General features: G+C 45.5%; 1 protein-coding gene across 1 annotated transcript in view; it reads left to right on the top strand.

The window, feature by feature from the left end:
• The window catches only part of LOC115386286 (mitogen-activated protein kinase kinase kinase 11), a 49,073-nt gene extending 36,324 nt beyond the window's left edge, over positions 1-12,749 (top strand). The window contains exons 8-11 of the mRNA XM_030088540.1: positions 63-234; positions 311-420; positions 608-1,231; positions 4,989-12,749. Of these exons, the coding sequence (XP_029944400.1) occupies positions 63-234; positions 311-420; positions 608-1,231; positions 4,989-5,593 (1,511 nt within the window). The 3' untranslated portion in view covers positions 5,594-12,749. The remainder of the gene's footprint in view (positions 1-62; positions 235-310; positions 421-607; positions 1,232-4,988) is intronic.
• Positions 12,750-17,881: the final 5,132 nt, after the last annotated feature.

The raw sequence follows: 17,881 nt of genomic DNA, 5'->3' as shown, positions 1-17,881 counted from the left end.
GTTGGTGTGCACACTGATTATTTTCCAGGTCGTGTTAATTTTTGCTCAATTTCTCTCTGCAGTCAGCCCCAGCGACAGCAGCAGGGCGTTCGGTCTGAGTCCGGTCTGGCCCCTGGAGGCCCCCTCTCTTAAGCAAGCTAACGGAGACCTGAGGCTGAGTCCCCACTGGAGGCCTCAGAGCCCCAAAAGTCCCAAAAGCCCCAAAGTCCTGCGACTGAGTCCCCAGGAAAGCAGGTGCGGCGCTGCTTCCTGTCACCTTAAACTTCCTAGTTCATAGCCGAGCCTTAATTGATATTCTTCCTGCTTTCAGTCTGTCCATGAGAGCCAAGCTGCTGGGATCGGACAGTAATGAGAATGGAGAGTCCAAGGATGACTTTGAGGAGTACCGACCCTCCACGCCCACCCCTCCTGCTCAGAACGGTATCCGACGCCCTCCGTCGGCGGCCCGCTGCCGGCCGCCGCACGCCTTCCATTAGCCGCCTTCATAATTCACATTGGCATGAGTGTGAATTATAAATAGAAGCCCGAATGAATAATAAATACGCTGAGTGTTCCTCTTCTGTCTCTTTCTTCTTCTGTCTTCTGAAAACTTTCTCCGTCTCTGCAGGCTCCTCAGTGAAGGACAGCCTGCGGCTTCCTCTACCTCAGGGGGACTCGGGCAGCGAGGAGGGCGGGTCCTCCCCAGCGGGATCCCCCAGGCCTGAGAGGGGCTCTCTCGGTGGCCTGATTAAAAACACCCACCGGGCCCTGCTCGATGGCGGCTCCCTCCTGGCTTCTGTGGGACTGGGTCGCTGCCTGGACATTCCTCCCAGGGTGCCCCCTCGAACTAACCCTCCTCCTCCCTTGGAGGATCGCACCCCTTCTGAACTTGAGATCTCCCCCCCCAAACCCCTGGCTTCGGACCCCCCGGTCGTGGATGATCTTATCACCTTCTCCACTTCTGAACCGCTGCCCAAGCAGCTCTTGGAATTGGCGCTGCAGTACCAAGAACTGAAACCCCTGCCCCTGACGCCGCCTCCGCCGAACCCCCGCGAGAGGAGCGGTCCCCGGACGCCGCAGACGCCGCGGAGCCCCCAGAGTCCTCGGCCCTCGCTGAGGCACGACAGGAGTAACCCAGGAGATTGGACCCCCAGTTCTAGTTCCTCCAACGGGGAGCTGAGCTGCGAGTCTTGGGAGCACCGGGCCGATCGAAGGAGGAGGTCCAGTCAAGGCCTACACTCTTCTCAGCTAGGTAATGAAGAATACTCACCAGGATATCATCAAGCTGATGTTTTTTTACTTTCTGTCGTAGGGATTCTGATTGGAGTTAATAAGTCAGAAGTCTGCTACCGATTCAGTGCTGTCTTACCACATCACACCACAAGGGGGTGTAGTGAGTCACTCAAGTGTTTATTCCAGAGGTCAATGAAGTTTTTGATTAAAAAAGGGAAATTGTGTTAATGAGTTCTGAGAGACTGAGCTGCAGAAAGTGAAGCAGAGGTGTCGCCATCATTGCAGTCATGTGATCGACATCCATTTACTGCGTTCAGAAGAAATGTGGAAAAACATGGTGACATATTCGATACAGGGTAATGAAAGTTGCGTCACAGCGACTATAGCGATTAAATCCACCTCTGTGGGTTTCATTTTGACTGCTCTCTTTTAATTTACCTCACACGTGTCTTCCTGCTTAATTAAAGAGCAATAGGAAGTCACCAGAGAGTGTCTTTAAAGTACAGCCTCTTCCCCAGATCAGGTTGGTGATTTGCTTTTTTTAATTTAGCTGCAAGATTCATCTGCATTTCCTGAGGAGCGCCGAGCTTGTTCCAGGAGTTGCCCCCCCCCCACCCCACCCCCACCCCACCCCATACGGGAGCGAGGATCCAGCTCTTACCTTGAATAATGCGCCTCCTCAGCATGACAATGTTCCCTCGAACTCCTCGCCAAATTATTACCGTGCCTTTTTTTAGCGAGATCTTCCCAGCACAAGGGAGGGAGGCTTCAAATGCTGCTCGGGCTTTTTCTTTTTTTTTCCATTTACATCAAAGCTTTTCTTCTCTCATTTGCATATCTCAGGTAACAGCTGGCCCTCCACACTTCCCTGCTAATACTTGCTTAGCAAAGCTAGCATCCAGGCTTGTGTTGTGTTTTTTTTGTTTCTCATTTCCTCCCTCTGTCTTCCCCGCCGCACTTCCTCCAAGTTTTCTTTTTATTGCCGAGTTAAAGACGAATGCACAGCATGAAGCAGAACAGTTGAGGTCGCACAGGCCGAATGCAGCGAGACTCGGGACTGTTTTTGCCTCCGCAGCGCCGTCTTTTTAGCCTCTCGTGTTGGGTAGCTCACGAACATTTACGACACCATCATCTGCGTAAGTGGAGATACCGAGTGGACAAACAAAGACGGTTGAAAATTCATAGTTTTTTTTTTTTTCTGCGTGAGTGTGTGCATGTGGTTACATCGCATCTCCGACTCGTGACCCAGTTGAAAACGACTTCCTCCCAGGGTTTTCGTTCCATGAATGCAGAACATCAAGCTGAGGTCAGACCAGCAGAATGCAGCGAGACTGGAGGATTGCGAGCGCTCTATTTTTTGCCGCCGCCTTTCTGGCCCCTTTCCCCGGGCAGCTTGGGAGTCTGCCTGGAGCTCAGTGGTACGTCTCGGGCTGGAGCCGGCACGTGCCAGGGGACACATACATGACACATGGTTTAAAAAAGAGGAAGGAAAAAAACCCAAAAACCCAACGTGTTCAGGAAGGGATTAGCATTCATTTCCTGGAAATCAGAACGTGGCAGGGTTTTGTGTTTGGGCTCATGTTTGCAGACTCTGATTTCGCATGTTCCCCTTCCCCGATGCTCTGGCACGGTTTGGCGGCGTAATAACGGAGGCGTGAGGATTTGGTTTGTTTTTAGAGCTTTAAGACTGCCCCGTGGTCGCATTTCACACTCGGTGCCGTTCCCATTGACTCGCAGAGCCCGGGATTCTCCACCGGCGTGCCGACGCGCCTCGACTTACCGCAACGCGCTCATTACATCACCCAAGCGCAAAAAAGCCCAAGATAATTAAAAAAGCCAGTATTTTAGCTCAGCATCTTATTATGTTTGACTGTAATGACTCAGATGCAGACAGACTTCCACACGGTTGCCTGTGGTGAACTTGAAAGAGGACTGGGGAAGATTTGTGTACCTTTTTTTGTTGTTGCCGTTGTTGTCGCTCTGCTCTCATGTGACTCCTGATTGCTCTTTCTTGTCAGCCGAATAGCTTAGCGGCCTTGGAGAGTTGCAATTGATGTAAATAATGCCATTTGGCAGACGCATCACATTTGCAACGAGCAAATGTTCATTCAGGCTGATTTATTTTGAGTTTAATGTTCTTGTCAGCGCTAATTTACACTCCGCTGTTAGCTGCTGTTGCTGCATTGTCAACGAGTTGCTCGGCGCTCGGGTCTACTTAATTTGTACTAATTGCGTCGACTTTGTGTAAACGTTTGATTTTGCTACAATACGTCCAGACCTTCGTGTCTGCTGCCTCATCTCGCAGGTTTCTCTGTTTTTGCCGGTTATTAAGCGAGCGTGAGTTTGAGATTGGAGAGAGGCGCATAAGAGAGCAGCAGGGCAGCACTGCAGAGGATTGAGAGCAATTTGCAGATTAACAATTAAACCCTCCTCAAGCAAGGCAAGATGATGAAGATGTTTAATATGTTGACTGTGTAGCTCTCTGCTCATTTTGCTCCTCGCTTTCTGCTGCTTTCTTAAGTTATTGAGCAGGTTAATGATGAGAATAACATTATTAATACTTTCAGGAATTTTTATTTTTTTTTAAATGCCTTCTTTTCATTTACTTTCAGGAATAATGTAATAAAACAGTTTATTCTCAGTGGAAAAAATTGCATGTTTTAGTAATGAGGTTTGCACTAGCTGGCAGCAGTATATGAAAAAAAAAAAAAAAAAACGATAGAAGAAAAGTTGCTTTTTCCCCAATTCACATGGAGAAGGAGTGTTCTTAAAAAGTTGCGTTTGCAGTGGACGCCCCAGACTTAGTCCTTATAAGATAGAAGATGAAGTTAGCGGTGAGCCAATGCTAGAGTGACCGGAAAACATAAAAATGAACATTAGCTGACGAACAGTGTCAACAACTAAATCATGTCATTGTATCGTGTGTAAAAAAAAAAAAAAAAAAAAAAATGTAATAAATAAAAAAGATTTTGTAGTGTCTGGAACATTTATTTCAGGTTAAAGGTTAGATAAAGCTACGTAGCTAATGTTTTCCCAAAACAATATCTCATTGTTGTGTTTAGCCTGAAATTAGCCTAAACTACATGATTTGAATAGATTGTGAGGAAAAGTATTGTCCTGCTATGGATAGCTTGATTCAATTTAGTTTTGAGGTTAAATTTTATCTGAAAACTTGGCAAATCATTAATCTTTTTTATTATCGATAGCTTTTTTTCAAGCCTCAAGTTAGCTAGATCTATAAACATGTCTGAAAACACAACAAAATAGATGAATACATCATGAAAAAACTATTTTTCATGCGTTCGTAGGCTTAATTGGTCAGTGGTTAGCTTGGCTGAGTAGATAACACTAACCCAAAGCTGAGCTTTTTGTGTTTTTGTTGTGCATTTTTACCCTCAATATTTAAGCGCAACATTTAAATGTTGTATAAATATGAAATTGAAATATAAACTCAGCTGTTGTTCATCATTTGAATAAGTACTTGTTTCAACACACTGCTAGAATGAGATACAAACCAGATATTTTGAATGAAAAGAGGATATTTCATTTAGAAATTAGTGTCATAAAATAGAATGGAGAAAAGGAGGTATCGATCAAAGAGATGATGATGAACAACCCACTGCTGGATGTGCCAAATAAATCTTATGAAACAAATAACAGAATATGTGAATTTTTCATTTTAAGACAGCTCGCTGGATCCTAATATTCAGCATGTGTGACTTAAGGAGGTGTGTTCTGTATCTCCTGGAGCCTTTAACGGTTTTTCTTTCTTCCAGTGTTGGACCTTCCCTTGTGCCAAGACACGCAGGACTCTGAGGACAAACCCTCTCTGCCCTACATCAATCCGGCCCTCTACAGCCCCAAAACCCGTCGGCTCGAGGTCAGCGTCATCCCCCGGCCCCGCCCGTCCCCCATCCGCCCCCGCATCGACCCCTGGAGCTTCATCTCGGCCGGCGGCAGGAGCTCCGCCGGGGGCCGCTGCCCCAACCGCTCGGACAGCAACCTCCTGAGCCACCATCCCTCGCCCACCAACCCCTTCACCAACTGCGACCCGTTCCCCTCGCCCGACTGCGACCCTTTCGCCCTCAAGGCCGACCCCTCCAGCGGCTCGGACGTGGCCTCGCCCTTCGACCCTTTCTCCGCCCCCTTCTCGGCGCCCTTCCCCACCTCCCGCTCCGCCCCGTGCTCCGCCAACGGCTCCCCGACTCTGCCGTCGTTCCGGATAGCGCCCATCAACCCGGCCGACTCCCCCCTCATCGACCTGGACTGGGCGGCCTGCGGCAGACCCTTGGACGGCACCAAAGAGAGGGCCCACCCCCGCAGGATACTGGGACTCAAACCCTTCAAGTCCCCGACGCAACTCAGAGACGACCGCTTCTGAATAGAGCTTTTTCAATCACCGGAACACAATTCAGGGCTGCTTCCCTAAGTCCCAGAAAGATTTGGATTTCTCATGGACCGTTATGGACCCTGCAGGGGGGTTTGGCGGGGATGGGGGGGGGTTCCCTCATGGGAGGCTGGGCTACTTCGCCAGCCCGCCGCTTTGGAAATCAGAAAGCCAGTTAAGGTGGTACATTGAATGGCTTCCCCCACGTCTCTATTCTTCTTCTCTATCTGTGTTTGTCTGTCCCTTTGAAGGGGCCGAACACAGATCACAAGTCCCATCTTCAGATCCTATCAGACCGCTCGCACCGCCGGCTTTCGTCTGGCTCCCTCCCTTTGAAGCGCCGCGACAATGCAGAGGTGGATAAAGCCACTTGCACAGCTTCATCTGCCTCTACCTCTCTGCAGACTGAAAGCGTTCAGCACAATGGGAAATTGGAGTGCCTTATTTCGTGAAATGTCTCTTTAATATATGTCTCCTCAAGCTTCCTGGAACGGTTCACCAGGCGCGTTCAGGAAGAGGCTCCGAATTCGTCTAGAATCAGCTCAGCGTCGCCGTGTCAGAAAAACGTGTGTGTCTATACTTTAAAGCTTACCTTTTTTTTTTTTTTTTTTTTAATTCCATGCCTGTTGCATTATGGGAGAAAGCACTCGGAGTGGATATTCTGGGCGACTGGTGAAGACAAAAGCGTGACCCAGGCATTCCACTCGGAGGCAGATAACATTCCTGTCACATTCCCCGGGAAATGCCAGGGATTGGACGGATTCATGGGGCTGGCAGGCGACAGCACAGGAAACTAAATTGGGGGGGGGGGGGACCTCTGCATTCCTTCTTCATATGCCAAAGAATGCCACTGTGACGGGGCGAGGGGCTGCGGCAAAGTCTGTTTGCAAATAAGTTGTTTTTACCTCCACACAGAAACCGGGGGGCGAGCTCGGATCGGTTTCATCAGAACCTTCACTCATCTGTCATCATTAGGTCTTTCAGTCTCATCAAACCGTCTGTCTGATGCTGCGGGAAGATTCAACCAAAGTCGACAACACACACAACACCCGCATGGTTTGTTCCAGAGCTTCTCGGAGCCTGTTCACTTCTGAGATCTGAAAACATACATTTCTTTTTAATATTCGGCCCACCAAACGGACGCACCGGTTTCTAGACTTCAATCAATCACATTATCATTTCCTGAGCTCGGAAAGCCACAGTAAAAAGAAAAAAAAAAGCTTAGCATAAAACTGGGTCAGTCAAGCATCTCTAAAGTTGACCTATCTTGCTCTTTCAAATTATTAGGTGAAATTCTTCCTATAAACTCAACTCACGAGTGTTGCAAAACCTGACGAGAGCAAACAGAATGACCTCTTATCTGCATGAATACAGCAGGATTATGCCTCGCCAATGATTGACACAGGTTCAGTGATGTGACCTCCCCATAAAGCCATGCTACAGTGTTCGGAGATACAACAGGTGCTCATTAATTAACAAGCAAGTTAAAAAAATAATGTAGCAAATATGATTCATGGTGGAAAAAAGTATTTTACCTTTCTGGTAAAGGTTGGGTCAGTTTACTGTGGACCGCCATCACTGATAGACCATCGACGACCTTCATCAGGGTTTTTAGTGAAATTCTCCTGGGAAATGTACAGCAAGAGAAAACTTCGTGCAGCAGAAAATACTTTCTCACAGAAGGAACCCATAATGCCCGTCGAGCATTAACGCTACCGCACGTCAGCAGCTGAAAGACGCCCACATTCAGCCTCAACCCAGGTCCAGTGTCACCAAGCACAAACCGAAATTGGCTTCGTAGGCGACGCCGTGTCATCGGAAGACAACGGCGTCTTTGTTCCGACGGAGAGTGAAAACCTTGTCTCTCTCCGCGATTGGGCTAATAATCCCACTGACGAACGGAGGGAGCTGATAGTGATAATTAGCCTCGTGATAAGAGCAGGGAGCATTAACAGACTCTTCAGATATTTGGTAATTAATTTGCCCCCAGACTTTTACAAAAACACCCTACACACCCCGGGCAAGGTATCAAATTACTTCCTTCTTGCATTGGCTGATGGAGATTTAAGCCCTTGTGTCCAATTCAGGAAATAAAGAAAAATGAAATGAGTCGTCTTCATCTGGACGACTGGATTTCTTCGGCGCTTCATCCTTAAGACCTTTTTTCCCCGGCATGCTTCACCTTGATTCTTTTTCTGATTCCTCCCTGCCCTCCCTGATCCACCCAACGCTTTCTCGAGGGCAGTTTCTGTCAGAGTCGACAGAGTTCGACAGAACCAAGAAAAACTGAGTCAGTTTGTTTTACGGAGGCGGGTTTCCTAAAATATTGTACCCGTTTTTCATCGTACAGATATCCGAGTTGACTGTGTGGTTTAAAAAAAGGACAATTTAAAGCTACTGCTGTTTTTCCCTTAGTTTGACCAAAAGGCTGTGAGACTTCCCCAACGCTTGGCATCAAAGATAAATGTTCTGGTCTTGTGATGAGTTCAAAGTGAAGGATCAAAAAGATGTAAATCTTCCAACACTTTAGTACAAATACTATATTCTGGCCTCCTGTTAGAGTTGCCAGCCTACTGGAATGGACAATTTTGCGGGACTGAAGCTCGACGTTGACCTCTGTTCCCGTTGTCCTGCCCGTCGCCCAAACACTCGCTCGTCCCGAGGTTTAATATCGAATCTGTCTCTCCTCACCTTCCCTCCGCCGCTGACAAGTGATGAGTTATTGCCTCGTCTCCTTGTGTCAGCGCGGGAGCCGTCTCCTGATCGTCATTACGCTCGGTAGCTCTTATTGTCAACGGAGCCCGAAATCGTGGGGGGAAGAAAAAATAAAACCCAACAGATACATGAGACGATTGAAACGTCTGGCAGATTATTTTCGTCAGGAATCCTCCGCATGTCAAGCATCCACTTCAACCTGCCACTCATGTTCAGTCGGCGCTCAGCGCTGCACTTTAAATTCCCCCTCGCATCTGAAGTTGAATCGAGTTACTCGCAGATCTCCATCGAGTGTGAGCACATTGAGTGACTGATTACGCAACCGATTGCTGGGATTGGTCCCGTTCTCGCTCAGATGTTGGTTTCCAAGTCAAGGAAACATGTTGAACTAAATCTGAATGCAAGATTTGTGAGTAAACGGTTCACGTTTTGGGGTTTGCACACTTTATGCTGTAGGGTTCATGGAGTTTTGTGACGCTCTGTTCGTCCGGGTGAACCAGAGTCCGGAACGCTGATACCGCCGAGGCTCTTCACAGGCAAGAACCCCCAAATGCGGCTGCTGGTGAGACCGCTTCGGATCCGCTTCCGGCTTTTGCTTCCAACCTCCAATCAGCAGAACGGTGAAACGCTTAATGCGCCCCATGAATAGATCCTAATGAGAAGGTCAAGGCTCTGACCCTCGGACAGTCTGCCGGTGAGCTGCTATTGTGTTTTAAAGTGAAAAATCAGGCCTTTTATCCAGGTTTACCTAAAAAAAACAAAGCAAGCCTTTGTGAGGAAAAGTGCTGCTCATGCAAACATCCAGGAGGTTACACTTGAAGCTTAATTTGGCTTTGTGGACATGTTTACATACACACTTATTATCTGATTCCCCTTGATTAAGCTATTGATCCTGCTGTAGCTGTGCTCATTTTATGTGGGGTTGACATTATTTGAGGACATTCGGACGCCTTGGGGGGGGGGGGGGGAACACTACTGCCAGTAATTTCTTAACCTCTTTGTAAACTTTCAGTTACAATTAGCGCAGCCACCCAGCGTCGTATGGGATCATTCACAGCGCGGCACTCTACAGATTAGCTTTTTCTGTCAATGAGTCAAAAGGCTGCAAACTTGGAAATTTGCTATTAAAGATTATCAGTCAGTTCATGAAATAGAACTGAAAACTAAATGTAATTAAAGAGTCACGACTCAAAGAGTGGAGGGAAAAAAAATAGCTGGTCTGTTTTTCCTTGTAGCATTTATTTCCTAAAAGTTTAATTCATTTGCAGCACTTTAATTAGTTTAACTTCTTTTTTTTTAAAGTTCATTTCCTGTGCTCTGTACAGCTTTAGTTAGCTTGTAGCCTAGCTAAAAACATTAGATGCAATATGTGGAGTTATAGTCTTAAAAAGTAAATGATTAAAGCAGCTGAAGACAAGAGAAAAATGTATTTTACTGGCTCACTGCTCTTAATAACAGACGAAACAGTTCTGCTATAACACCATTTTTGTTGAAATCCTTCAAATTATTCTGTCTTGTGAATCATTTTTCATATGTCAAATGCACGCAATTTAAAATTTTACATCATTCATTTCATGCACTTTGTATTTGCGCGCATTAGCTAGCAAGCTTGTAGCTAATGTTAGCCGGCTAGCTAAACCAATCAGTGCAGCAGAAACGAACAACAATCAGTGATAAGGAGGAAAATATGAGATCATTTAGCACTTTATTTTACTGAAATGTTGGAAGCAGTACACTGTTCACAGTGAATTATCATATTTGCTGAGCTGAATTGGAGGGATCGGTCAAAGCAGCGAAGCAGGGCGTCTTTCGTCTTTTTTTCAGGAAAGTCAGCAAGTCAAGTCAGGAGTTGACCGTGTTCCTTAAACTGCCGTCGCTTCAAATAAAGCATGTTTTTTCTTCAGTGGTTACTGAGGAAATAGAGCGATTCAATAGAGCCGGGTGAAAAAAGTAAAGCTCAAACGTGCTGTATTTACTTTTCCTGATGAAATTTTAGCGCGGCGGGTCAGCGGAGAATGAATTCCTGAAGCGACAGAGCAGCCGGCCTGATGTTTCACCGCTTTTCACCCCGCCGTGATTCGCTCGTGTTCAATTAAGAGGACGCTACAAACATACCTGCTTCCTGGTTTGGGGACGGCGTTGCTGCCCCGGCTCGTGTTGAAGCCAAACAGCTGCCAGGGCCTTACTAAGCCGGGGCCGGGTGATCGAATGTGACCTTTGGTCGACCGTTTGCTGGGACTGCACGTTCCGCTGGATCTGTGGACAAAAGCCGAGGCGCCGACAGGTGTGTACGCTAATGCTCGCTTCTCTGAAGCTGAATATTATTCCTCATCCTTTCCTCTCCGTTCATCCGAGGTCACCATCTGCTGCCCCCCTTCCCCCCCAATCTTTCTTTTTTCACTCTGACAACTCAAAGCTGAACGAATCGGAGGACTGAAAGAACGACGGGTTCGCTTCTCGGACTACATTGATGGCTCTTTGCTGAAAGCTGGCGCTCTGTTTAGTAAATAAACATGGATCTTTATTTTTATTATATATATTTTTTTAAATCTCTGAGGCTATTAAATCCAAGGCTGACACGCTCCCCTCCCTCCTCTCCGCACGGCGGCCCCACGCTCCTGATTGTTGTTGGCCATTGACACTCGATGACCTTGTGATGTTCCTCGAAAAGGCGCCGTTCAATCTGTAAACTCCTGTTTTTCAAAAGCTGAATGAGCCGCTGGAGTAAACAGGTCCCGAGTGAAATGCTTCTTTGTGTGGTTAACTGTGTTTGTCGGTTGAAGAAACTGCTAATACTTCGGATATTTTCCTCACCGCGTGACACAACGGAGTCCCACGTGAATGAGGGGAACTTGGAGTGCTTCTGTTCCGAAGGATTTCTGTTTCACTTTGGCTCCAAAGCGCCCCGTAGAGTTTAGACCGACTAGCTTATAGATCCAACAACAAGCAGGAATTGGCAAGTTGAATCCCGTATCACAAGACCAGAACTCTTCTCGTTAAACTAAACTAAAGGTTCCTGAATTACTGAGAATCGCTGCTTCATCCGGCATTAAAAAAATCATCTCTTCACCAGATAGGCATAACAGCCTCTGGTTGGAACAAAGATTCTTGAGCGGCAGGTACAATGACCAAAAGATTTAGCATTTCAAGCAAAATCAAGATTCAAGCTGGAGATTTTTATCTGGTAACACTAGAATTCACTCAATTCGTCACTTTTTTGGGTATTTGGTGGCACAGCCTTCTTTCTAAAGAAGACAATGTTGAATAAAAGTAAATTTTCATTGCATTTCCATCAGTGAAAACTGCTTCCAGAGACACCTGCTCTGAGATTTCGCATTTGACTCTTTGGAAACTACCTTTTTGGAATGTGCAGTATTGTGCATGTACACTACAGTGTCATAGTCGAGGTTTTTGTTTTGTGCAGAAAGAGTCCTGCACATGCGCTTTTAAATTTAACAGTGCTTCTCTGACTAGTAGTATATTTACTACAGCGTCATCTGCATAAGGGGAGACATGTCTCACCTACAGCAGATGTTCAGTTGGCCAAAACAAAAAAAAAAAAGGTAAATAGAGCTTGAATTACAAAAAACAAAAAAAATCTATTAACGCAGTGGTTAAACCTTCTAAATGCTAAGCTTTTCTGGATCAATAATGACTGCACAACAGAACAGATTCAAGTCTTTATCTTTCGTAGCTCCTGATTTTAAGCTGCATCCTCGTTCGGTTTTCATCTTTCTTTTCTTTTTGGAAAAGGTCCAGCTGATTTGAATTAGATCAAGCCTTTTCAGCATCTAAATGTAGTACAGTATAAACACTCTTGACACAACAGTAGCAAATGAAGTTTTTAAGGGCTAGCTTCAAGGATGCTTTTATTTTTGTAATCCAAAAAACAGGCCGCTCCCTAATCGAATCATGACTTTGCTCTGGGTGTTTTTTTTTTTTTTTTTGTCTTAATACAACAAAACTCTCAGGACAGTAGAGGAAACGGTGACGAGCGGTTGTAAAGCTCCTTTTAACCCGATTAATGCCTTCCGAGCCAGTGATACGGCGGGGCGGGGGTGGGGGGTCTTTGACTGAGGCTTGTGGGCGTTTAGCAGCAGGGGGTCTCTTTCAGGTGCTAATAGATGGGCTTAAATAAGTGAAGTCTAAATGATCCACTGAGGCAATTGGAAACGCTTTGGATGGTACAAATCCCCCGTGACGCACTGGTCAAATCTCCACTCGCAGCATCGTAGGACTGTAAAGAAATAAATAAAAAAAAGAAAGTCGACGCAGCTTCCTTCCAGCCGGCGGTGGACTCAGAAATTCAATGGGAGGTGGATATTTATAAGTGGCCATCTTTTTTTTTCTACACACTGGATTAAAAACTATTAACTTTCTCCCGGGATGGGCGTGGACGCAGTCTACATTAAGATGATGGATCGACCGCTTCGTTCAATTTTTGTTTTTTTAAATAGGTTTTCACTGGAAGTATTTAAGATGTGTGTATGGGTGCTTCACACGGCGTCGGTTTACTTGACTCTGCCCTTCTCCCGTTGGACCAAATCTGTGCGGAAACTGAAGTATTGCCTGGTTGAGCTTGAAATCCAGCTTCTTCGTGGACATTTACCAGCAAATATCCCAAACATAAACTCCAGTCTGAAGCACCCATACCGGTTTTTTTTTTTTTTTTTTTTTTTTTTAATGTGCATAAAACTGCTCAACGGAAAAGGAGGCGCCGACCTCCTCTCCGGCTTTGTATCTAATTGCTTGTTTAATTTCTGTTTTTGTGTTTTATTCCAACCACGGTGATGTGAGAACATGTCGCGTCGCCCTGGCAGCCATCTTTACACCTCTATTTTTAAAAAGTGCCTCTTCTCAGGCGAGTCGGAGGGTTTTTTTTTTTTTTTTTTTTAATTTTCGGTCAAAGGAAAAAAAAAAGAAAAAATCCTTGTTGCATTTTTTTTGTGAATTCTCGCTCTGGGCTGGGCCTAATCAACTGTTTTTATTGTGCGTCGAGAGGATCATTTCTGTATACAGTATGTGAAGATGTTTTTATTTCTTTCGACTATTACAATGGGTTTTAACCTGTGGAGAAAAAAAAAATGTCAACAAACAAAAAGAGATGAGACCAAATAAAAATGTAACACTCCTGACTTGTCTGTGGTCATTTAGTGCTGCACTGACTGAAATATGCAATTTGGCTGGGTCTGTGCAAGTCTACCATTAATCTGTAATCAGGTATCAATCAAAGAAGAAATCATCAATATCAGTAATTCTGTACATCGATCCAATTCTTTGTTTCCTGTTTTGAGGACACATAATTTCTCTTCCACTTGAACTCTGACAGCTGAACACTTTAAATTTAACGCAGTGCAAAAAACTTCAATGTTTCCACCACGGTGTTGGTGTGACGGTCCTGGTGGGACCATCTGACCCTCCACCCCCGGCTAGCTCCTCCCCCTGCGCCCCAGACATAACTTTACACCAACCGCATGTAGGACTGTTTCCTTTGCTGTCTAGCAGGTGGTGTCATGTCAAGCAGCGCCTAAAACTGTCCAGATGAATAGATGAAAACATCGGCAATGACTGTGTGACTGCTGGGTTTTTTTTTTTTGTGCTTTTTTAAAGAAAACATTCCTCGAAATTCTGGTGAAATTTTGAACTTTTACAAATGTTTTGAGATATTTCAGAATGTCTTCACAAATTCCATTGGCACTGATTAGAGGCTTCATGATCTAATGACTAGTAATACCACTTTTTCTCAAAGGACAGCTGCTACTTTGAGTACTAACCTTTAGCTACTTGGTGAGACTGAGTGCCAATACAAGTTAATAGACCAAGCTCGTTGTGTATGTGTGTATCAGTGATACTTTAATCGTGTGTGTGTGAGCCCTGAAGTTACCAGCGCAGCTTCGAGTGAAATCTTCCAGGATCCACGAAGCAGTTAAACCCACATCAGGCTAACTCCGCTGGTCCAAATGTCTCTTCTGGTTAATACCTGCTGGTTTCACACCAGCCCTGTTTGATCTGGACCAGATTTCACTTCCGGGACTTCCTGGAAAAGCCCGCTTCGTTCATGCATGTGTGAAAAATCCCCTGAATTCAGGTCCGGATCAAACAAGGAAACTGTTTGAAACCCTTGACCCCTTGAAACTGTGGGACTTAGCTGTCTTGCAAGCGGATTTTCCATCGGCTGTAGTGAGAGGACATAACGTGGAGCACAATGCATTCTGGGTAGCGAAATTAATGAAGCCAACAGACACATGAAGAAAGAGTGGGAAAATGTCTTGTAGGCAGACATGGGGAGGTGAGAAGCGCCGGCGCTCATTGATAGATGTTCAGAAGACTATATATCGTGGTTGCTTTTAGAGAGCCGCTAGATGGAGTCCGAGTCCCGGACTATCCTGGGGTTAAAGCAGTTTAAGTTTAAGTATCATCTTGATATTTTGACAGAACATAAATCAACGTTAGGACCATGGACGTTAAATTAACGTTGGACCTGATACTGGTATCGGCGTCTGTTCATTCCTACTAAATACAACTGACATTATTAGCTTTAGGAGACTTTTGGACGTTACCTTGGACGCCCTACTTGTTTCATTATGACGTTAATGGTGTCGAGACACCAGCAGCAACTCCCTTCATGACCTCATTTTATTGTTAACCCCCCCTCAAAAAAACCACAAAAAAAAAAAAAAAAAGGTATTCCACAACAAGAATAAAGTGGTTTTGACAGCTTGTCATGGGAAAAAAGAAAGAGATTGAGTGAACAATCAAACCACAAGGTGTGTGTAGTGGCTGTTCTGCAGTCTTGAGCAGTAGATGGAGTTCGCCCCTGCTGTCATGAAGTTGGCATCTGACTTTGACAGACGTGCAGGAATTATATAACCGTCTCTCTTTAGTGAGGAAAGCAGAGCTGCAGTAACCTCACGGTGCAAACACACTGTCACATCACGGGCTTTTCAGTGACAAATAAACCTTTCCCCGCACCGGGACGCAGACTGACGTTAATGCATTTCGACTATCTCTGAATCTTAAGATAGTCTTCGTTCATTCCTGCACAACAAGACCTTATCAGGATATTAGGATCAAAATTATAACAACCAAATTTTTAAAAAAAAGCACAGATAGTCATTGCGATACTTCCACTCCATGTTTGTTCTGTTGAACTGTTGAAGTAACTGGAACCTCAACACCTTGACCAACACTCACTATTCTGCTCATTTTGGACAAACTGAGCAATTTGGATCCCAGAGGTCGTGAATAATAAATCACCCAGGAAGCAGAGGTCACTGTGATATGCGAGCCCCGCAGAGGGAATCCGTACATCCTTGAGCCACAGCGAATATTTCTGGTAAATATGAATAAATTCCTCCGTGTAGCGATCCAATAAGACCGGAAGGTTAGCAGCACCATCTAATCAGATCAACCTCCAATCCTTCTTGTTTTTCCAATAAGTGACAGACGTTTGTGTGAAATGTTGCTGAGGTTTAAACCGAACGTCACATGTCAACTTTACGTAAATCGGTGCGCAGGAATGTTTGGAGTCTTTGACCTTTCACCACCAGGAGGCAGAGTGATCCGATTCCCCATGTCGAAGAGTCCTTGAGCTGATGGAGAAGAACTGGGGAAAAAGGAGATGGAGCAACAAGTAAGGGTCCATCAATCGAGGTCGATCATCTTCTACTCCATCCGTCGGTCAATGAAAAAGAAACTCCTCTAGACATAAATGTCATCATATCTCTTGAAGAGAGTCAGTCATCACCGGAGGGATGGAAATATTTTCATGAAAATGTTTTTTTCGTTTCATCCAAAAGCTATGAGGTCGTCTCAGTAGCCAGAAATGTGCCTGCTGGTGGCGCCACAGAAAAAAGTCAAAGGTCCTGTCCTCCATGAACGGTGAATATCTGCATGTACTTTCCCTGCAATCCGTCTGCTGGTTGTTGGAACATTTCTTTAAGCCCTGAAGAGACTGACCAGCCCACTGAAAGTGTCTCCTAACTGGCTTAGTAAGGGAAGAAATGTCCATTCTGGGCTCCCGTATCGCTCCTGTGGGGGCAGACGGGGGCCATTTCCCTCCAGCTGACGGCTCTTTTTAAAATTAAATATAAACCGATGTCGATCCCGCCACAGAAGCGGAAGGAAATATTCTGTTATTACCACATTACAGTATCTTTTCACATCATTCACGGTCCATAAACTGGAATGAGGACTGGCATGGTTGACTGGAAATAATGCCTCTGGATGTGTGTGTGTGTGTGTGTGTGTGTGTGTGTGTGTGTGTGTGTGTGTGTGTGTGTGTGTGTGTGTGTGTGTGTGTGTGTGTGTGTGTGTGTGTAATATCTCCAGGACCCGCGGGTCAGGCTGTCGGTTCACGGCTCCTCGACAGGCGACGACAGGTGACGACAGGGCGACGACGGCTCCTGTGACAGTTTTCCTAAACAATTACAGATTAAAGCCGACTTTTTCTCGGCGTGTTGGTACCCGGTCACGCCAAATCTGAGGTCTCTGAACACAGAACGTAATGCATTAGAAGCAGTAATGAGCTCCTCTCCAACGTTTCTGACTCACTTTAGACCTTTTGTTCTTTTGTTCTAATCAGATTCTTCCCTAAATTGGATGGCTTTAGGTTAGCAGTGATGAGGGTAATCGAGGGGGATCACATCCACCGGTGGGCTGCCTCTTCGCCCAAAACCAATTCTCTGGAGATTAAAAGGAAGTAAACAATAAACTGAAACGCATTTTTGGGGACTTTGTTCAGTTTTACACCACTCTGGATGAGATTTGATCATATAAATGAATCTTTATGTTGACTTTAAAGAGAGATCTGTTCGGATCTGATTGGATGCGACACTCCTGCGAGGATCTGGTGACCAACTTCAAACATCAGCTCTCTCTGGAGAGAGGTCACCGTCAACTGTGTTTGAAGAATGGTAAGGGTTGGGACGGGGAATGGGGGAGTCGGCGGCGACGTGACGGAGGATCTCGCCGCATCGCCTGACCCTCCTGTACCCCGGCACAGGTCTCCCAGGCTCTTGTTGCCATGGACACCGTGAACGGGAGTCTGCACGGCGCAGTGACTCTGCAGAGCCTTCAACGCTGAGCACCTTTTCCTCTCTTCACTTCCCTCAGATTATCATCACACGTCTCCTTCCAGAAAAAAAACATATCGCTTCGGTTAAAATAAACCGTCTGAACATGTGTTTCTTTCTTGAGGAAGCAAAGGTGTTACAAGTTTTTCATTGAGTGTTAACATAAAGCCAACTGCAAGGATTACTCAATCACCTTTCAGACTTTCTCTGATCTCTACGACCTCCTGAGCTAAAGAACCAGTTAATGGATAACTAATATATTCACTATTTAAGCCACTTTTTTTGAAAAATAAAAGTGTTCTTGATTTTTAACATAAATGTTTATAAATGAGCAACATCCTCCACCTTATATTTCACTTTATTCAAATGAGCGTGGCCAACTAACCTTAAACAGATGTGTTTGGGCTGTAGGAGGTGTAGAAGAATGGATTTATTACGAGACACGAGAAACTGTGGAAACAAAACAGCGTAGGCAAAACTTGATTGTAGAAAA

This window comes from Salarias fasciatus, chromosome 3 (genome assembly GCF_902148845.1).
Source record: "Salarias fasciatus chromosome 3, fSalaFa1.1, whole genome shotgun sequence".
NCBI lineage: Eukaryota > Metazoa > Chordata > Actinopteri > Blenniiformes > Blenniidae > Salarias > Salarias fasciatus.
This window is presented reverse-complemented; position numbering and strand designations above follow the sequence as displayed.